This window comes from Danio rerio, chromosome 7, assembly GCF_052040795.2.
Source record: "Danio rerio strain M-AB ecotype USA chromosome 7, GRCz13ab, whole genome shotgun sequence".
Classification (NCBI taxonomy): domain Eukaryota; kingdom Metazoa; phylum Chordata; class Actinopteri; order Cypriniformes; family Danionidae; genus Danio; species Danio rerio.
This window is the reverse complement of record NC_141027.1, coordinates 25,932,907-25,956,122: the sequence shown is the minus strand read 5'-3', so window position 1 is coordinate 25,956,122 and position 23,216 is coordinate 25,932,907. Positions and strand designations below refer to the sequence as shown.

Below are 23,216 nucleotides of genomic sequence, written 5' to 3'. Positions count from 1 at the left end.
TGGGCATCTGGGGTATAATGGCCCATTTCCACTGAGTGGTCCGGTGCAGGTCGCTACACTTTTATGCCCGCTTCCACTTTCAAAAGATACCAAAAAGCAAAAAGTACCATACCACTTTTTGGGTACCCTTTCGCAAACAAACTTTGTTGTCACCTTGATGAACAGCAACAAAGCCAAGAAGAAGAGCTGAATCTTCCATATGTCATCTTGTTGTTAATGAGGCCGCCTAAAAGCGTGTGTGATTTCACTTTCTCCAGAGAGCTCAAATAATAACGTGCGCGTGAGTATTGAAGCGCTTCTGACATTGGATCCTTTCAGAAACGCAAGACAAACGCAAGAGTGAAGCAGAGAAAAAAGGAGCAAATTATTCTTTCAGCAACCTAAAACATGAACAAACATCACTGATCTGGAGTGATAATCAAATCAGTATTGAACATTTATACACAAGTATTTATGTGCATAAAGCCTCTGTTTTGTGAGAAGTGCTCCTCAAATGATATGTGAACGACTCATACAGCGTTACTTTGATATTTCCTCGAGCGAGAATGAAGTCGACTGCAACTTTCTGTCGTACACCACACCCACCAAAAGACTGACACTGATATATGACACTCAGGAGAAAAAAAAAAACTGTTTAATAACGTTGTTGTTGTTTTATGTGTGCACATTGTGATAATATTCCAATGGAATCTCTACAGGCATGTATTCTATTTTGAGGATGATTTTCCGGACTTTGAACAACAGTTGTAGTATACGGAGGATGAGGGGGCTCTCAGATTTCATCTAAAATATCTTAATTTGTATTCTGAAGATAAACAAAGTCTCAGGGGTTTGGAACAGGAGGAATGAGTATTTTTAATTTGGAATGAACTAACCCTTTAGGAACAAGATAAATCAGTTACTATCCGGCATTATTATATTTATCTCATAGTATCTCATAGTTTAAAAATAAAAAAGTATTTTCTAAAAACAAACTAGGTACAGCTTCAATAGCACACATTTTTCATAAAGTTTGATGTTTTGTAGCTACAAATAATAAATATTTTTTTGTCTCTGAATGATGATTACGTTATTTCTCTTTTTACTCCAGTTCAACAAACTCTTCTCCAGCCTCCCAACGCCGAGCCACCAACAGAAGAAAATGCAGTTTAATCTCTAATGTCCAAACTGAAGAGGGCGCAGTTCTAAATTGTTGTTCTCCCATTCGAATGCCACTGTATTTCCCAGCACATTTGCACCACAACGCCCTTTTCCAAGTACCAATGTGACTGTTTAAATCAACCTTAAACATAGTGTAATATCTTTTTATTTATACTATTCGAACTGTTTATATGCAACGATGATAGTAAGCCTGTCTGCAATAATATTGCTATGAAACAAAAAACAGCCAATAATGAATTGTAGCATGACCTGCTAAGACCCCAGAAATCATATTTGGTTTTTTTTTAATGGAGCCCCACACAAACTGCGCTAGTTTTCTTTGTTTAACAAATTAGCTCATCATTCCTATTGTGTACAAACACGTATTACTGAACAATGAGAAGACTGATTAATCCAAGGTTTACAGAAACGGCAGATTGGATAATCAAAGAAATATGCTTTTATAGGTCAAGACTGTGTTTCCCTTATGTTTTCGCAGCAAAAGTGTGTGTTGTGGAATCTGCGATTGAAACAAGATGAAGGATTTGTGAAGGTTTTTAGTTTTATTGTGGTCTGTATATATTTGCCTTGCTTTCACAGAGCAATGTGAAAAGATTGTTACACATATATGCAGGTTTTTGTGTCTTAGCGAACTTTTTACTAGAGTGACTTTTGAGGAAAAAAAATAGATGAACTACTCAAGTCAAAAACTAACCGACAGCTGCTTCCTTCTAATTTGCTTTAAGAAAAAAAAAAAAATGAATTGACTAAACTGTGAAGATGTGACGTGTGTTGATGAAGACATTTTTGTGTGTTAGCTGGATGTCAGTGGTTGAGATTCCTTCTTTTGAGGAATAGATGAATTTGGCGTGATCAGATCGACTAGATACATTAGCGTCAAGTAATTGTGGTTGGAAGTAACCGAACTTGTGTTTTCATGTTAGCGCAATACTTAAAACAGTGTAGTAACTCTCGTATGGCTAATTCTGATCACCTTTTTTGGGGGGATTTTAAGGGATTAATTAATGTGCTTGTATATTGCATACCGTTTCCAAGTTTGTACTCAAACCGTTGTATCAGTGTAGCTCTATTTACACTTGTAGCAGTAAATGTACATAAATGTTTGTGCCCCCCCACTCTTTTTGGATTACGGGGGAGTCGTTTTATCGCCCTAGCTTAGTGTTTGTATTGTTTGTAGCATGTTTGAGCTTTAGCTTTGAGACTTTTTAGAGACCTGTTGCACCCTTCCTAGTTTTGCTATTGCCTTAATGAGCTGCTTTCCCACTTTGCTAATTCGCCAAGAGTTTGCAGTTTACAGACTCTAAATTTTTTACTGATTTGGAAAGTCAACATCTAAAACAGGCACGTAGATTTAGCAAAACCACACTGGAAAGCAGCTCTGTCCTTTCCATCCTCTCCCTCACTTGAGATGCTCCAGATTTTCCTGTAGCTGTTGTTTTTCACTGTGAATTCAGGTGCACCTTTGTTACCCCAAGCCCTTGCCAATGGTGCTTTCCTTCCCAATGCCTTACCACGCTAACATTAGGGAAGACACGCTAGCTTGCGAACACGGCACTAATAGTCACAACCATAAGAAGGGCTGCCTCACTTGAATGTCTACAAATCAGACGTACCAGGTTTAGTACGTTGTTCCAGTTTAAAGGTGCAGTCACATTCTCCTAAACTACAAACATGGCCATTGATGTATGAAGCACAGATAGCTAGCATAAAAGTCAAGAGATTAGTCAGCATGGCATAGTTTATGCAAACAAAATTCATATTTATGTGGGTTTTCAATAGAAATGGCTGAATTTAGCCAATGAAAACTTGCTGGAAATGGCAAATGTAGCATATTTAAGGGACAAACTACTTTAAATAAATGTTTGGTCACAAAAATGTATGTTCCTATGGGTTTCTAATGAAATTCTTGAGTTTAACCCATGAAGGTTGTATTAAAGTGGCTATATTTCACCATAATTACATGACAAGTGGACCTTTCCCCCTATTCATGGTGGTTTCAATTGAAATGCATAAATTTCACATGTGAAAATTTGCAAAACAATGATAAGTGGGGCATATATCTACATTAAAAACTTGTTTTGAAGACAATTTTACATTGAAATGGTCAAATTTGGACCATTAAAATTTGCCAAACAATGGTCAATGTGGCATATTTACTGACAATTCAAAATGTTTTACGCACAAACCTTTCATTTACATGGACTTCTATTAAAATGATTGTATTTTGCCCTTAGAACAACGGCAAATGTGACTGCACCTTCACACTCTTTGCCGTTTGAACAGAACTGAAATATTGTTTACTCACATGCCCAAGATTAAGCAGAAGTCTTGTGAATGGTAATGATGTCAGAGACGTTGAGATGTTGCCTGATACGTTCCTCGTTCCTTGCGTCCTACCATGGTTATTTGTACGGTGAAAACGAACAAACAGAATGTTAGCTGTATGTAATTCTTTATACGCTACCAGAACAATGTAGCTTTTTTTTGGTGCTACACTTGTCAGAAATGAAGAACACCAAAGATGTGATGGATTTTGCCTTTTTGCATGCTCTTTGACTTTGGTGTATGAGTCTAGTGATCCGGTGGAATGAATCTGAAACAGCTGAGTAAAACAGCCTCGTTAAGGCAAATGTGGAAATTCACAAGTGTCTTGAACATTTTCAACCACACATCATCACCTGTGTTGAACTGCTTCCAGATTTGTTGCTTGGACACATAATGTGACTGTTAAAACCCTCCCCAGTTATTTCAGTTGACCCTCTGCATTTCTGGGTAACTAGTAATTTATACGATGGCTGTTTTGTTTGCAAGGTTCTCTGGGCTCTCTGGTGTCGTCTGGCCAGTATAGTCGCAATTTTGTCAAAACAAGGGTGTGCGCGCAGAACTGTACAGACATGCATGCTTGGATTCTAGCTGTAGATATTAAAGGTTTTTCTTGTGTACTGGGTTTATTTATGAACCTGACAAATATGCTATTTGGACAGACGTTTCTGAAGTGTCTTGATTTGCACTGCCAGTTCAGCTCTTGCATCATGGAACTGCCACAGATCTTATTGCCAATGCTGTAGGTTGTGTTTTTGTTTTCTTGCCATCATTGAACGAAATGAAATCTGGAAATGAAATAGTGACCTTCAGCGTGAAATCTCTCTTTTCATCAGTGGCTGCGCAATCAAATGCAGAATGTGATGAAAACCATATTTACACCGATATCAACTGGCAATCCTCTTCTAGACGTTTTAATATTCCAATTTCACTCTGTATCTCACTGGTTATACTTGGTGGCAAAAGATCAGCATAAAGAAACCCAATAATAAACAGTTTATCTCGTCTTTGATTCCCTTGGTTGTTTATTTTTTGTAGGTTTCTGGAATTTTTTAACAGAATTCAAAAATGTGTGAATTAACAGGGTGGCACAAATACAAAAATAGTCATAAAAGAAAACAAATACACCATATATTCTTTGCATCATAAATTATTACACATAATTGGCTTCATATATCCTCTGTTCAAATGAACTGTTGCCCTTGATTACTGGGTTCATCAAACTGGGTTCATTTTTATACATGGGTCATAGACAAAAAGAGACCAGTGCTACTTTAGATTCTATTTAGATTCATATATACAAAATAGTCATTCTTTTACTTTACCACTATATTACCTAGTGTAGTTTAATCCTAATCAGGTTTAAATACTTGTCAGCATGACATTTTGAATTATTAATTAATAAATAATAGAATTTAGTATGATCACTTTTGATTCTTATGATAATATGATTCTTCTACAAGTAGTACAGGTCAATAGATGTTAAATGCTTAAAGGTTGAACAACATTTCACCTATTTGTTGACATTTTATTTTCACAAGTTATTTTTAACATTAAAACATTACAAATCCTTTCGTAAATTAATTTAACTTTAACCCATTTACACTACCAGTCAAAAATATTGGGGTGAGTAAAAATATTGTTAAATTAAAATTTAAAATAACTGCTTTCTTATTGTATGTAGTTTTAAATGAAATTACTTCAGTCAATATTTATTTTATAACTATTATCATTAATAATAATATTAATTACAATATTAATTAATATTAGAGTGATTTCTGAAGGATCATGTGACTGAAGACTGGAGTAATGAAGCTGAAAATTCATCTTTAAAATCACTGGAATGAATGATTAAATTAAATTTTAAACTACTTTTGAACAGTTATTTTATAGTGCAATAACATTTCTTAATTTTACAGTTAGTACTGCATTTGTAATGAAATAAATGCAGCCTTGGTGAGCAGGAGAAGCTTATTTTAAAACATTTAAAAATCCTACTGACACAAAACTTTTGACTGGTAGTGTATATTTATACTTATTTAATGAATGGGAAGTTAAGATCAGATGGTCCCTATTTACCTTTAGTAAACATATATTTCAGTAATACAGTACAGTAGTAGTGCAGTAGTAATGTGTTCACACATTGCACATTCATACTATCAAGTGCTATGAAAAAACAAAGAAACTACTAATTGCATTTCCAAAATGGCAGTATCACATCAATAATATTCAAGAAACCATTTGTGCTATAAAAAAACCCCTAATCTAAAAGTCGTATAAAATAATATTACAATACAAACACCAATTAATCTGTAGGGGAACATTAAGAACTTAATTTTGTGGGATTTTATAAAGAATTAAAGGGGTTGTGAAATGCTTAAAGGTTATACACAGGAATTGGCACAAAGGGAGACAACCGAGGCAGCAAAGAAAAACTGTCACACATACACACACACACACTCACACACTCACACAAAAACAATCATGTTACTTTGGCTACTAATAAATTAGTGAAGTCAATATTTACAAATCAAGTTAAATACTGGCCTATATTGAACATCTGAAAATCAGTGTCATCAAAACATCCTCTCGTTATCTGGTTAAGAGAATGTCTATGATGAAACAACTAAAATAAAACTGAATTTTGTTGAAGATTATTTCTTTTTGGTGTGTTCATGCAAGCTTACATATGTTGGCGCTCTAAAACGTATCATCCAGTTAAACGACTAATAGATGTAGGCATTACATTCCTATGTTACCTTGTAGTCCCTAGAATCTTTCCACAGAATGCATGTATTTTAGACGGAGGAGTGAAGTGGTGTACCGCCATGTGATGGAGAATATGCATGCTCTGAAGATGAGGAGACAGAGCGCGATGAGGAAACATCTTTCTGGAGTTCCTCCACCTTCCTCTGCAGCTCTGCACGCAAGTACAGCAGCTCCTTCAGGTTCTGGTGAACAGGCATCTAAACAGAAGCAACAAGACTTGAGTTTCCTCAGAGAGCTCATGTTGGACATAAGATGTAAGAGGGTTTTAAGGCTACAAAGACTTTATATGCTCATATCAATTGTGTACATGGCTGATTTTTTTCCTATTTAAATTTGACTTACAAGGATATGATGTTGCTATAAAAAGGCTATTTGTAAACAAGGATAAACAACTTTAAAGATGCAGTACGAAATATTGACCCCCAGTGGTTGAACTAGGTATTGTACTTCAAAATCAAAACACTTTTTCCTCCCAGTCCCTTCTCCGACACAAACTCAGGTTGCTAGCTTGACGAGCGTGCCTGACTATCGAGCCTAAAACCTTTTCAGCCACAAGCGATGACACACAATAAAAGGAATATTTTACATTTTAAAATTTCCCACAGTTGATGAACAGCATAAACTTCTATGAAACGATCCCCTCGGGTACTGATTATGTGCTTTATTCAGTGTTAAATGATACATGTGTGAGCTTGAATACCATTTTACATGGCATTTATTAACATACTGAACGTAGCAGCAGATAGTTTACCTCAGATCTTGAAAATAAAATAAACATAGGCTACAGTTTGATCTGAGACTCACCATTTCGTTGGAGTGCAGTGCACTATTCTGTGCTTTTAATCGGCTAGTATTTAAATGTTTCCATCATGCTGCTTTGCAATAGAGATTTGCATTCCTGCGGCTGTATCATAGGAGCTGTGGGGACCCAAACAGATTTCTTGCGGCACGGGAATACATTTCCAAATAAAATGCAGTAGTGGTCAATAACTGTTATTTCAAAACAGCATATCTGTAATTTTCTCATCCTTACTGAGCACCGGTACAGTCAGTGCTCACAACTGACGCATGGATCAGTGCTTTCTGCATGTACTTTTTTTTTTTCGCACAGTCTGTGTGTGCATCATCTGCATAATGGTCCTCAAAGCAGGATTTACCAACATGGCAGAGCAAAGTGAAGATGTGCTGTCCTTCAGCTTGCATTAGAAAACGGTCAGTTTACTGTTAGGAAACCCACATAAGGCAAGTCTGTTGTATGGGAGTCTTTTTCATGCATCAGGTAGACAATAATTCTAAGCAGGCAACGGGTGAACATAGGCGGACTATACGGTGGGAGTGGCCAGGTGTGGAGTAAAACCTTGCAGGAGCAGACCTTTACTCTGGAATTCAGCACTCCACAGTCAAGTCATGTCAGCTTTGCTCAAAGCATTTAGGCCCCGTGTACAATAAAGTGTTTTCGTTTTAAAACGCATACGTTTTTCTACGGTTATGCCATCCGTCCACACTAAGCCTGAGTTTTCGAGCACCAAAAACGGAGCGTTTTGGAAACGCTGAAGAGGCCAATTTCATTCTAAAACACTGCTGCTCCGTCTCAGTGTGGATGAGGAGAAAACAGAGACATCTGAAAATAGAGGCGGTGCTGCAGACATTCTCCTCTCTGATTGGGGCTTTTCCTCAATATTAAATAGCCTACACACACAGTTCAGTCCTGCATCCTCTCCTTGAAAGTTCAGACTTCGCAAGCTTGATTTGGAAAAAGGAAACAGTGTACTTTATTTTTACTCATTCACATCATCCTGGCTACGTTGTTTCACTTTCTCAACAATAAAATGTAAACATGATTTAAGGAACTGCCTATTTTCATTTTGATATTAACAACTTCACAGACAGCAGAAATGTTGAAGCGTCGTGCTGCATATTTAAGCGTCATCTTCACTGTGTGGATATTTATAACAAAACGGAGCCTAACATTACTGCATCCTTTCATTTTCAGTAAAAAATGCGAAACATACCCTCTCTTTTGCTGAATATCAGTTTAAATAATCGATAATGGCCATTATAAAAGTATAAGTACAATAAGTTTATACATTTAAGGAAATAAAGGCAAGCAATCAGTCAATATACAGGATGTACGTGGTTAAATAAATTATTAACTTATCTTTGCGCTCAGCCAAAACACCTTACCAAAGAACTAGCAGAACAAGACCAAAGTCGGGGAATATGTCGTTAGATAAAGACAACAAGACGAATTAAATATCACGTTTAACAAATATAGTGAGATTAGATTTAGCGAGAGATGCTTGATGAGCAGTTCGATAAGCACAGCTCTCATCTGGGTAGATATGCTGCAGCGCATGCCAGAGAGTGTGTGTGTGGTCACGTGATGTGCGTTTCAGTCGTTTTGGTGTGGACGGAGAGCTGTTCAGAAATGCTGGGTGAAACGCTAGTGTGGACACGGATTGTTTTCATTCTAAAACGCCGTTTTAAAACTAAATTGCACTAGTGTAAACGGGGCCTTAGTATGAAACAACATTACATCAGTTTGTCCTTTGTTTTCTGCTTAAAGTGTATAAGAGACTTTACATATTTGCTAATTTGTTTTCACCTGGGGTCTCATGCGGGGGTTCCAGCGTACGTAATATCCAACCCACAACTCCAGGTGTCTTAGACTGGCCAGTGGATAAAGCACATGATTTTCATAATCCACATAAAAGGGGTTGGTAAAATCCTCTGATTGGCTGTTGATGTAGGACCACAATGACACAGTCTTACGGTTCACTTCCTGAAAAAAACAAAAACAAATTAAGAACTATGTTTTAGCCATTAAAATTATCTGTGAAACATGCACATTGTCAAAACTGTATTGGTGCAATGGTACATGCCTTTTCCACACGCTCCTGTTCACTGTTGTAAAGGAATGTTCCAAACAGGCAGCTGTAGAGGTAATCCAGGATGGTGATGAGGAAGAGCTCATTAAACTCGAAGGCAGAGGGAAACTGAGAACACAGTAGAGTATTTATTCATGGAAATTCACAGGACTCAGGTTAAATGAGCTATCATACAGTATATGTGGTAACACTTTACAATAAAGCTCTATTAGGTAATGAATTTACTGAATTGTCAAACAATAAACAATACATTTATTACAGTATTTGTTCATGTTAATGTTAGTTAATGGAAATACAGTTGTTCAATATTAGTTAATTCATGCTAACTCACAGTACATTAACTAATGCTATGGTACAAGAATTTGGATGTTAATAATGCATTTGTAAATGTTAAACTATGATTAATAAATGCTGTACAAATATAGTTTATGTTAGCAATAACTAACAAAACCTTAATGTAAAGTGTGACCTATGTGTAGCATTACAAATAACATTACATTATAAATAAAGCAGGAAGTGCTTAAAGTACACCTCACCTGTCTCATCATTTGCCAGACACAATCTATGAACTGAACAAATAGAGGTGAGCGCTCAGAGTTGGCGTGATTTTCATCTCCATGACCAATGCGCTATAAAAAAGAGTAGTTCATAATAATTTAATAACAATAATTCATAATTTAATAATGTTTTACTGCATTTTTGATAAAGTAAATTCTGCCTCGGTGAGGACAAGCATAAATCGAGCCCAAACTCTGAATGCATCTTAATACATTTCAGTTTTATTTCAATCAGAAATTTCATCAAGATACGCTCGTCTGCCAATTTGGTTATATCATCCACTTTTCTACCACCATATATAGAGTTTCCTTTTCAGTGATACACCCTCACTTTTCAGGGATATTCCTCACCGCCGCAAACTTGTGTCCGAAGCTGATCCACTCCTTCTCCAGCAGGACTTGGAAGCCCCTAAGAGTCCTGTAGTAGGAGTCCAGCATCAGCATGGACAGAGATGTGAGTTGAGCAGTGCGATCCCAGCCATCACTGCAGTGAACCACCACAGAGCTCTTACTGGACTCTACTTTATCTGCAATCCGCACGGCACCCGCAAGCAGAAGCTGCAAAGAGCAAGAGAGAATTGACGTCTTTAAAAGCATCTAATTGACTGGCTTTCTTCTGGGACACTCATAAACCAGAGCGGAACTAAAGTGTGGGACATTGACCAAATCCTATATATACATATTGAATGTGTTTTTGTGCTGGTTAAGGTGTGTCATGGAGCAATAAATATGACAGTAAAACTGCCAATAAGTATGGTCTGAAGAAGTGATTCATTGAACTATTCACTCAAACAATTAGTTCAAAATGGCTGATTTATTTAGAATCAATGTGCATCCCAAATCGCATCCTTATGCACAATTTTACGGCATAGTGTAAGTATTGCATTCACACTGAAAACAGAAAAAAAAATAAGTGCGCTTTAAATACCCGGATGATGCACTTGTTCAATCGGTAAACAGAAGTTTGGATTGTTGGACACTTCACGCACTCAACTGCTGCTGATTTGCTCATGTAGCGGAAGGAACGGCGCTGATGTTAAATTACTTTATTTATTTTGGATTGTGAAAGACAAATTCTCCTATAAGACTGATTATACAGGCCTCCGATGGTGAATGCAGTTTTAGTAATGGCAGGTATTATTTGGTACTTTGGTAATTTAATTCACTAATTTGGCAACCATCAAACATCATCTGGGAAACAGTTTGAATTTCCACTTAGTTTGTAAAACATTGTTGTTCCATTTGGGACGACACTACATACATATACTATGCTGTTGAGTGTGTAAGAGCATAACTGCATAGTGTTTAGTGTGCCATTTGTGACTCAGCTTCAATCTTCATGAATTGATTGAATCACTGGCTAAAATGTTTCAAACAATTACCAATTCATTTAGGAATTATAACAAAAGAGCTGCTTTGACATGCACAAATGTTCTGCTTTGGCTCTGTTTGAAATCATTTTTGTGGCAAAAAAACAAAAACAAAAACAGACAATCTTGTGGCAAAAAACTACTGTAAACTGTACTCTCGTTTGTGTGATGCTGTTTAATACAAAATTAAAACCCTATACAGGACCCATACTGTTTTTGGCTTCATAGCTTATATTCTAGGAACATTATTGGTCCGTTTCCACTGAGTGGTACGGTATGGTTTAGTACACTTTATTGCCATTTCCACTGTCAAAGGGTACCTAAAAGTGAACCAAAGGGTACCAAAAGGTGGAGCTAGACGTGCAGCTGAACGCTATTGGTTCACAGAAATCAGCACTCGCAAAAGCAGGAGAATGGAGGAACCTCCATTTTTTAAAAACACAGCCGGGGCATTACACCGTAATAATATAGATATAAAATAGCAAGCCACAGTCGACCCGAGCTTTAACAAATCTTGTCGTTGTCTTGATGAACAGTCACAAAGCCAAGAAGAACAAATTCTACCATGTCATGTTGTTTTACGAGCCCGTCTAAAAGTGCAAGCGGTTTTACTTTTCTCCACAGCTTGCCGCATGTCTATATATAAAATAACAAACTTCTTGAGCTCATATTAATAACGTAATTATTAAAGCACTTCTGACATCCGATCATTTCAGAAAGGGACAAAGGCGAGAGTGAAGCTCGAGAAAACAAAGAAAAATAGCCGGAAAAACAGAGCAGCAACATAAAACATAAACAAACTGCCATGTTTAACTATTATCATTACCTTTTGGACTATTATGACCTCAAAATGACATAATTATTACATGTGTTGCTGACAATTAAAGACACATTTGAGAGGTTTGCGCTGACTGTAGGCTATATTGCGTGTTGTTTTTGAACCCAAAAAGGACTAAATGTATCCTGTGTGTAGTTTGTAATTAGTAACATTTCAGAGAATGTAAGGATGTGTTCATATATGTTGTTTTTATTTATTTATTTATTTTATATCATCGCAAACATTACAGTAGGCTATTTCGCACTATCATTGATCTGCAGTTATGATGAAATTATGTTCAGAGAAAGGTTAGTAATGAACATTTATACACAAGTATTTATGTGTATAAAGTCTCTGTTTTTTGAGAAGTGCTTCTCATAAGATAAGTGAACGACTCATGCGGCTTTACTGTGACATTTCCTCGAGTAAAAATTACATCGTCTGAAACTTTCTGCCAAAAGTGTACCATTAGTACCCTTTTGGCAGTGGAAACGCAAGCCTGATAAAGGTGACCTGTACCGTAGTGCATAACGTAGTGATGCCTTCGGGCTCTTAAACTGTTTTTGATTATTGTCTGCAAAGTGAGTTGCATACTTGTATAGTTGTATGATGTTAGCATGCATTAATATAACAACAGTTACAATATTAATACAGATTACAGTAATCTTACACCTCTAAGCAGGAAATGGATTTATGCACTTGGTAAAAATGATGTAGAAGTGTTGTGTACCCGTATGTACTCCAGCCAGTGTGTGGCATCTATGGCCGAATGCCAGCGTTGTTCTTCTATGGTGGGGTAAACCACCTCCTTCAGCTTGCGAAGGGACTCTCTCATGACATGAATGTTGGGGATCTCCAGAAAATTCAGCTCCATGTTGGGGTAGAAATTCTCATTCTCATAACCTCCATCTTTAGTCTGCGGCATGAAGCAGCAGAAAGTAAGAAGAGAAGAATTGTGGTTTCCATTTTTACCTTCTGACTCACATCCACATTAGCACAGATGGCTGCTCAATAATTCAAAACTACATTTGTAGGAAACAACATGCGCGTGTGTGTGTTATGGATAAAAGACACTAAAAACCTTTCTCTTCATCTCTACTCCCAAAAAACTATTTAAAAATCACTTTCACCTTGTGATTGTGAGCCACAGTGTTCTGCCGAGCATCAAATATGGCGAGTTTATGGGACTGTGCATTGGCATCCATGATGGTCTGGAGGTAATGCTCATCCTCCTTACAGCGGCGGTCTGTGGGGCCCACCATGGGCTGACTACAGCGGACTATAGTGGCCTGAGTTTCTGGGTGGATCCATGAAAGCACCTGAAACAAGCAAAGTATATGAGAACTGTACAAAAATACATAGTTGACAAATGATAGGGTTGCATGAATAATCAAAATAAAATTGTAATCACAATTCATCAAAAGCTAAGAATGTGGCTAAGAATGTGACACAGCAAGAAGGTCACTGGCTCGAGCCCACCCTGGGTCTGTTGCCATTTCTGTGCGGAGTTTGCAAGTTCTCCCCGTGTTCATGTGGGTTTCCTCCAGGTGCTCCGGTTTCCCCCACAAGTCCAAAAACATGCGGTATAAGTGAATTGAATAAGCTAAATTGGCCGTAGTGTATGTGAGTGTATGGGTGTTTCCCAGTGTTGAGTTCCGGCTGGAAGGGCATCTGCTGCGTAAAACATATGCTGAATAAGTTTGGCGGTTCATTCGCTGTGGCAACCCATGATGAATAAAGGGACTAAGCCGAAAAGAAAATGAATAAATAAATAAATAAAACTTGTATCAGAGTTGCAGCAATGCTTTGTCAACTTGTCATATTCTGAGAAAGTGCCAAGCAATCTAAACAGTCACATGATAAAATTGTCAATCAGTGACTGGTCCGCGGTGATAAAAAGGTTGGGGACCACTGCTAAAGAAGCTCAATATGTCAAAGTTTTAAGCAAAAAATATAGATGGTTATTGGTGTAGTCAGTCTTTATTTTAATTTACTGTTATATACTGTGCAGTGGATGGGGTTAAAACCAACTGGAAATTACACGGACAAAATGCATACGTAAAAAAAAAACAGGCGAGCAAAACACCATCTAATGTGCAGGCATCAATATGTCATTGATGATAAAATGGTTCATGTTTTTGAGGTTGAAAGCACAATTTGTCACTTCACATTACTTTATTACACTCACTGCAGAAGGGCCTTTATACATGACTGTTTTTAATATAATAATAATAAAATAAGTTGAATTTATGCAAACAGATGGATTCAACAAACATATTATAATCAGTTAACAACCTCAAGCTCAAAACAATTTATAGAAAAATTCATGTTTTTACTTCTAGAACCCAACTGTTGCGCTCTGTTCATTTCCCCAGATGGGTTTATTGTCAGATGTGTAATTAACATGAAGTGCTGACAACACTCGACTGAATGTGTAAAATCAAAAAAAAAAGTGGAAAAGCACAGATGCACACTTCTTCTTACTTACTGGGATACGGTGTTTGACTCTAAAAGAGGCCACTCGTCGAATCTCGTCCTCCTTAATACTGGTTGGGGTGACGAGCAGAGCAGGATAAGTGTCACACACTTCATAATTACTGTTGATCTTACTGATACTCCAGCTCTCATTCGGTAAACCCTGCGGACAGTATGGAGACAATAAAAAGTAAAGGTCACGAGAGCAGAATGAAGCATTATTATTCTGATTCAATGTATTCAGTCAACTCTAGTGTTTTTCAGCAATGTGCATGTCTCACCATTCTTTTATACTCGGCCACTGGATCATAAACCTTCCATCCATCCTCTGGAAATTGCTCTTTGTATTGGAAGGCAAACAGGGACTGGACAAAAAACAAAAACAAAAAGCATGAACCAGCTGCTCTGGAGTAATTAGTCAATTACTGACAAATCTAGCAGCCAATCACTGCACTGTGTGGATTCATGACATACCAACTCATTGGACAGCGGGAAGGCATACTTTGTCAACGTTTCCAAAATCTCCAGTTTACTCTGTTCCTCCTTTTTATAAGCAAACCTGGGGCTCCTCATATCCTATTGAGTCAGATCACAGATTGTTAATATAGACACTGTGTGACTATAAATATTTATAATAGCTTATATATTCATCAAATTTTATGTGAACTTTTAGTGGTGTCTTAATTATGATTATGAATTTGAATGCCTTATTATGGGCTCTGTTTTCAGTTGCAGCATTATTAATACAGCAATATGTTAGTAGATGACACTATAGAATTGAATTTAAAGGCACAATTTGTTCAGTAAACACTTTCAAATAAAGAGAAAAAAATAAAACTATGTTTTGGAAAACGTGTCATGCCAAATTATTACCTTTTTTTTTAAATATATGCTTTATTAGACAGTCAGGTGTGTTACAAAAAAAAAAAAAAACGAACAATAAAGAGCAACCATTATCTTCATTTCTCAGTTTTTATGCCAAACTAGAACTAAACAACAATAGCAACACAGTTCCACCCATAAAGGAATGAAAATAAAGCGGGAAATTTATAAAATCACTGATAGAGACTAACAGAATAAACAAAAACTCACACAACAAAGTACTACAGTAAAACATGAGGGCAAATTTACCCCTGATGAACTCAGGCCCTGTTTACACTAATGCGTATTAGTTCAAAAACGCATAAGTTTTGCTACGGTTATGCCATCCGTCCACACTATGCCGGAGTTTTAGAACGTTCATTTTAAAACGCTGCTTCTCCGTCTAATTGTGGATGGGGGAAAACGGAGACGTCTGAACACAGAGGCGGGGCTGCAGACAATCGCCTCTCTGATTGGAGCTTTTCCTCAATATTAAGTAGCCAACAAACACAGACACACAGTTCAGTCCTGCATCCTGATTTTATGCGGCCGCCATTTTAAAAGCAAAATTGAGGCTGTGGTGGGAAGAAACCTGGAAGAATCGTCTGAAGTCACATAGAAACATTGTGTATCTGGCTGTATATCTTATCAGCAAAGAGAAAGTGACACAAATTTTTCATTCTTTTTACCACCTTCCGAGTGACCCGAAGGTCTGTTCTGAATTGATAGTAAAAATAAAAAGGGATATCAAACCTCATTTTCAGCTTAGTTAAATGAATAGGCACTAGTTAGCTAATGTTTTCTATCCCAAACACTTGTTTTAGATGCCATTTATTAAACTCAAGTTAATGAACTAATTCTTTCACTATATTAGACCTGTCACGATACTGAATTTCGGTACTGAAATAAATTAAAAAATGCTAATTTCCCGCTAACATTTAATAGCTGTAGAGCGTCTTCTTAAACACCGCTGATTTTGCCATTGTGTTTACCAGTGCTCACCAGAAATCCGCTGATGACTCCACTGATCTTGATGGCTTTAAAATGCTCCAGTATCTGTGTTTACACTTGGTGGAGAGCGGTAATCTGATGGCCTTCACGACTGTTTCGGTTGAACACTGGTGAATACTATGGCAAATCAGCTGTGTTTAAGAATGCGCTCAATGCTGTGGGAAATTGACGTTTTTAAAATTTCATTATTGGGACAACACTATTACAGACAACATGAGGGTGTGCTACAGAGGACTGCATTGTTTTATCGCTCACCGAGTTACATAGGCTAAAGCAAGGAAGCATAATTACAGTGTTTTACCTGGTGCCATAAACTGAAGTCTAGGAGAACACTTAATCATATTACTCTTAAAGACATATGCTTATATGTGATATCTAATATGCTTTTAGTTGTTTTAACTAAACGTAACTGAATGATATTAAAGTGATGTTTACGCACTAAGAAATAAAAAGTTTAATTAACTTAAAAGTTTAAAGCAACCGGCTGCAAAGAAATTTTGAGTTTATTAAGCTTCAGTGGTTGAAGTTGAGCCAAATTATTTTTTTAAGTTGACTGAAAAGGCTGTTTTAAGTCAAGTGTACTTTATGGAATAATTTCACTTCAACCACTGAAGCTTAATAAACTTAAGATTTCTTTGCAGCCAGTTGCTTTAATTTTTTTAAGTTACCTTAACTTTTTATTTTTCACACTGGTAAATGCTCAAATGAAGAAATCAAAATTCAAAGTCTTCTCAACTGATTTTTTTACTTTCATTAAACACACAGCTCCAAACATGCAGTAAAATCGTTTTTATAAGTAAATTCAACTCTGAGCTAAAAAATATGTCCACCTAACTTACAAATTTAAAGTTAACAGTTTGTTAGTTACATTTTTAGTGCACCATATATGAAATACGAAATGGCAGCAACAGCTGGAGGTTTGTAATCCACAGCATGTTGTTGCAATGTTTACAGTGCTGATCCTATACTTCAGTATTTCTTCCCACCGCAGTCTCGCTTTCATTTTTTAAAATGGCGACCATGTGAAATAAGCCTATTATATGACAAGCTAAGTGCCATCCATCCCTCTTCAGAGTAAAACTGGAATGATATGTGTGTCATTGCTTTTTCTTTATGCCAAGTTATTGCTTCCTCAGGATCTTCAGGTCTATTTAAGACGTCACAGAAAGCTCTCATGTGAAACTGGACATTTGATGGTACTTGGAACAGCTGTGACTAGATGTGAATATTACGGTGTGAAAGAATTAATTATTTAAATGATTCTGTTATAAGAGAAGCTCTCTCTGTATTAGTCTGCTATGTTTATTTTACTATCCTGATAAGATGCCTACTAAAAAGCAGAACAGCCTTGAAGTAGGTAAGTATTCTTTGTGTATGTGAGCGTGTTCAGTGGAGACATGAAGCCGAGCTGAATTTCACATCAGATCTTTCTGATCACAGAAATATCCTCCTGTTATGTCTGACCTTTGTATGCTTGACACCTAAATAATCATTGGAGATATTGTTCAGAATTGTGTGCATACATGTGGAAATTTGCCACATGTTTCAGTTTAAAACACCTATACAGTATGTATGACACAGTTAGTGATGCATATTACAGTAAATTGTTGTTTTGAAACTGTAAGCAGAGCAGCCTATGGGCTCTGCTGATGAAACTGCAAACTATCTTCAGTAAACTGTCTTTGATTGAATCTCTGACTTCATCTGACACTCAAGTCATTTTTGGGTTAAAACCCAATGTTTAACACCGAACCATAAATTACAATCCCTAGTATGCACTGAATATAATCTACCATAATCTCTGTCTATTATTAAAAGTGGTGCATCTGACCTTGCAGACGATCTCCATGCCACTGGTATTCTCTCCAAGACTCTGTACACTGATAGTCTCCAACCTGCTGATTGCACCCAGATTCACATCCAAAATAAAAGGTGCATCCTGCAAAAAGATGAATGGAGTAAAACACAAGTCAATATGCTGATCTTAAAATAGACAAAGAGAACAAAAGAATGATTTCTGCTCCGTACCCGCTCTAGACTGACAAAGTAGAGCTTGTAGTCTGTGATAGTGAGTGTGCCGGTCACGGCTCCAGTGAAAGGACAGATATACATCACATCTTTAACTGCAGAGACAGAAGATAACAGATGGAACCCAACACCACCAGACAAGCAGAAACAGGAAACAAGAGTCACAGAGACTCATCCAACATACCGGTGGTTTTGATTGTCTCTCCAGGGACCAATGGGACTTCATCCATTGGGGCCGGCCGTCGTACATCCCTGAATACTTGCTATGAAACATAAAAACAACACAGAATGTTCTTTTGAGAAGTGCTGGACTTATAATATGTACACACACACACATATTACCCTTTAAGAATGTTTTTTTTTTTTGATCAACTACAGAACAAAAAAAACTCTGTTGTCTAGTGACTTGTTTAACTAACCCATTCAATTAAGTCTTTAAACTGCACTGTAAGCTGAATACTAGTATGCTGCAAAATAACTAATGAAATATAATGTATATATTATGTTCTCTACCTGATAAAAGTCTTGTCGTCTATCCAAGTTTTAGAAACAACAAATAATAACTTGTAATAATAATGTACATTATAGAATATAAAGTCATGGTGCAGTGGAAAAAGAATTAATACAGGTCTAATTAATGCACTGCATCCATACATCTCGGCAATGCCTCAAATAATAAAGCAAGCGTTCTTGCAGGACTCCCAGAGTTCAAGATTCTTTGGATTCATCCTCAATGTCTCCTCCACCATCTTACCCCATTCATTCCTTTTCTTTTCGGCTTAGTCTCCTTATTAATCTGGGGTCGCCACAGAGGAATGAACCGTCAACTTATCCAGCATATGTTTTATGCAGCGGATGCCCTTCCAGCTGCAATCCATCATGGGGAAACCGGAGCACCCGGAGGAAACCCAAGCCAACACGAGGAGAAACTCCACACAGAAACAGACAATCTAGACAATCCTGGAGCATCTTGACCTTATTTGTTTTCAACTTTCATGTTGAGGCTGAAGTTTGAGAAGAAGTGCTACCCTGCTGAAGAATTTAGCCTCTCCTGTGGTTTGTAATGTAATGGGAAGCACAAATGTCTTGATACCTCAGGCTGTTCATGTTGCCATTCACTCAGCAGATCTCTCGCATGCCCCCATACTAAATGTAACCCTAAACCATGATTTTACCTTCACCAAACTTGACTGATTCTGTGAATATTGGGTCCATGCTGGTTCCAATAGGTCTTCTGCACTATTTGTGATGATTGGGATGCAGTTCAACAGATGATTCATCTGAAAAATCTACCTTCTGCCACTTTTCCAAATGATCAACTAGAAGTCAGGTTTTTATTTGTTGCTCTTACAGCTGGGATCGACAACAAGACATTTGTCAGGTAATGTACTGTCATCACGGCAAAGACCATTTTTTTTAACTATTATGTTTAAAAATGTGCTTAAACTTCACTTGGAAAAGATCTAAAAAAGAAACTAATTTAGCAGTAGGATTAATAATTTTGTCTTCAATTGTTTAAAAGCAAAACTACATTAACACCCATGGCTCCTGTTAAAACTAGTTTGTACTCAAATGTGCAGAACATCAGTATGTGACAGTCGTGAACACTCAAGGACTTTATCGTGCTACTTTACTTTAAAGTAAAACTGCTGTGATATTTAGTTTCTTGCATAGACTGGCTTTGCTCCATATGACCTCAATGTATCATCAGGAGCATCAAGAAAAAATTAATTTTGTTTTGCCTCTATATGATTTTTTAGGCTCTCAAAATGGTGGTGGCCACTGATTGCATTTTTATCAATCACATAAAATCTATTTTGCATCATAAAACACAAAACATTTTTAAATCATAAACCAGGTAGTTGGAAGTAAAGCAGAAAAAAAAGAGTAGAGTTAGAGTAAGTTTAAAGCCAGAGAAACTTGCCGAAGTGTGAGACGGCAGTTCACAATCACTGTCAAACTGACAGCCATCTTCACCAGAGTCCTGAGACTGAGCATCATCCGCAAGACAAACACAGAACCCATGAGGAGCAGAAGAAAAGAAGAAACACAGGAGAAAGACAAGGACTGTTAAAAAAGTTCCAGCATCAGTTTTGGAAAAAGGAATGGGAAAGAATGCAGAAAATATTAGCTCCTCTTTAGGGCCAAGAGGTCAAATCCTCACACAGAGACAGGAAGTGTGATTTGAAGAGGCAGAGAGAAAACAGAAAGCATACAGCTGCTCAACCATCACTACTACACTAGTAGATCTGTGCTAATGGTAGATTCTGGAGCCTTACCCTGAAATTTGGCCTCTTGGATACCTGGAGATCACACATAAACATCAGACAAACATGAGTTACAAACACACACAAACACAAACACACACTTTCATGAACACGTGAGAACACTATACAAACACACAGACAAAGATTAGACTGAATCTGAACAAAAAAATGTCAAGATATTTTTAGGTATTATTTTATTTCGAAAAATCTACATTTAGATGTTAAATAAATAGCAACTGACTAGTTTTATACATGTTACAAATATCAAGATGAGGAATAGAGTTAAGTATTAACTATTGTTTAAACAAACAAATAAATAAATGTTGTTCTTGTAGACTTCAACAAAGATTTTGGTTCAAAGATTGTTTAAAAATTGTTTTCATGTTTGAGGATAAATCAGGATATAATAAAAGAAATATTGCTATTAAGCATCACCATTACATTTTAAAAAGTGTTATATTCACAATATTCCAGTTCAAAACTATTTTTGATCAAATAAATTTGACATCTGTGAGGATAATAGACATTTGTAACCCTTACCAGTTTATTTCAAGCACAGAATTCTTTTTTAAATATATAAAACGGTTATATGTTTTACAATAATAGCCATTTGTTATGCTCTACTCGCGTTCATGGCTAAACACAGCCTTAATGCAAATAGGAGTTTCTTTTTTATTGCTTTGAATATGAAAATAAACACGACCAATGACATTTCTGGATAAGATTCACACTTCAATGAAGCATAATTAAGGGATTATAAACAATGGACAAACATTTTACTGTACAAACAGACTGTGTGCAGAAGACAAAAAGAACACACACAAAGGTAAAGCAAACTACAGTAGGCTATGTGTGCAGTGCAAAAACAGTAGATATAAAGAATTGTATGCATATTTATTTTCTAATTAACAGCTCAAAGCAGGGCAGAGCAGTGGTTAAAGCAAACTGAAAAACACCAACCGCCGTCACCCTTACCCTAGTATCTATCTTCTTCCCAATCTGTCAATCAAAAACACAATCATAATGGCTCACTCCGAGACAAAACTCTCAACAAAACATTCATTCGGAACACAGTGTTTCCAAGCTTAACACTCTTCATGATGCATTTGAGTTTGTTTTCACCCAGAAGAGGGTAAATAAAAACAGTAAAACTGAAATCATTTTAACATTTGTTTTAATTTATAAAGAATTAAAGACAATCTACAAAATAAATAATGAAAAAAAAACTTAATACTTTCAAATGAAATTAATATTTATAATACTGTCCGCCTCCAATAATCCTCCTCAACTTGTTCCAAATGTCAAACACAAAAAGATGTTATTTAAAGATGATATTTTGAAAAATGTCGAAAACAGGTAACCATTGACTTCCATAGTATTTGTTTTTTCGACTATTAATGCCAATAGTTACCGGTTTACAACATTTCTCAAAACCTCTTATTTTGTGTTCAACAGAGGAAACTCTTAAAGGTTTCAAACAACTTCAGGGGAATAATCTGCGAGTACATTTCTTTATTTGTCTGTGAACTATTTAAGAACCAACTTACGGTCAGTTAGTTATTGACACAAAAACATGTTCAGAAATCCCCATTACACACTTGTATGGGTTTATCTTGATGTATTGATGACCAACTAACTATACATCACCCTATATTTATTCAATGGAGATCTGATGTAGGGTGCCAAATATGCTAACCTTAGATTCCCTGTGAATGGATTCTGAAGGGACTCCGCTGGTGATCTGGCTGGAGATAGTGGCTGCTATCAGCTGTTTACACCACTCCACATGAGACCCAGTAGGACTGAGTGAGAAAAGAAACACATCATCACACACTCACACAAATGTTTCGGTCAATGCATCTGCCATAATCTGTGATTACATCCAACTACATACTCAATACTGGCATGGCTGTCTGATGTGTGTTTCTGTGTGTGTGTGTGTGTTATGTACAGTGCTGACATCCTGTGGACTGAATATGACAGATGGCGATATGAGGTCAGGGAAATGTGTCACACACACACTCTGATCTTTCATTACCTAAAAGCACAACAACACATAGAAGTTATATCACTACTTCCATCCTTTCTGTTTAACTGATACTATCTTAATGTTTTACTTAAAGGCTCTTACACAAAAACAGATAATAACGGTAACCATCTTCATGAGGATGGGAGGATGTAACGTTACGTTATGCTGTTTAGGATGAACAGAAAGCATTTAGTTTTAATCTTAGAGAGAGCACGAATAAACTGTACTGTGCAGTATATAATGTACATAATACAACAATATACATACAATACGTGTGTAATTTGTATATCACGACAGGGATGTCGACGGTATGGAGTGCGTGCACACCGAAAACAGCTTTATTAATGAAAATTTTCACATTATAATGATAAATGTGCGGATAAAACCAGCACACACACCTGTCTAATGAATCCACGCTGTCCTGTCGAGATGCAGGGTTTACTCCGAGGTTTCGCGGTTTTCTCGCGACAGGCGGGAGCACCGGACTCTCTGAACCCGACGGATGATGCTGCTGCTTCTCCATTTATCAGCTTCCCGAGCTCCGTCTTGTGAGATGGGGATGTGTTTGAGCTTCTCTGGTGAAAGAGCCGAATGTGTGTGTGTTTAGGAAGTCATCTCTGTGCGCTGCAGTCTGCGGTTCTGTCTCTGCTTCCTGTTCTGC

The 23,216-nt window shown here is 36.9% G+C and overlaps 2 protein-coding genes across 27 annotated transcripts in view; one reads left to right on the top strand and one right to left on the bottom strand.

The window, feature by feature from the left end:
* The window catches only part of cd99l2 (CD99 molecule-like 2), a 16,810-nt gene extending 12,315 nt beyond the window's left edge, over positions 1–4,495 (top strand). For all 18 annotated transcript variants that reach the window (NM_001328525.1, NM_194369.2, NM_001328524.1 and 15 more), the window contains 1 exon segment: positions 1,091–4,495. In NM_001328525.1, coding sequence (NP_001315454.1) covers positions 1,091–1,152 — 62 coding nt within the window. In that variant the 3' untranslated portion in view covers positions 1,153–4,495.
* Positions 4,491–23,216, bottom strand: mtmr1a (myotubularin related protein 1a). 9 transcript variants are annotated; one of them, XR_015494777.1, is made up of 19 exons: positions 22,954–23,216; positions 22,223–22,328; positions 21,502–21,525; positions 20,539–20,562; positions 20,184–20,249; positions 18,444–18,522; positions 18,260–18,354; positions 18,063–18,170; positions 14,834–14,935; positions 14,641–14,724; positions 14,373–14,522; positions 13,015–13,203; positions 12,615–12,800; positions 10,049–10,255; positions 9,677–9,769; positions 9,135–9,248; positions 8,858–9,034; positions 5,519–6,449; positions 4,491–5,088 (listed from the first exon to the last, which is right to left on the bottom strand). XR_015494777.1 is itself a non-coding variant. In XM_087259405.1 (18 exons), exons 1-18 carry the CDS (start codon positions 23,076–23,078, stop codon positions 6,282–6,284), a joined length of 2,097 nt encoding a protein of 698 aa, XP_087115531.1. In that variant the 5' UTR covers positions 23,079–23,216; the 3' UTR covers positions 4,491–6,281.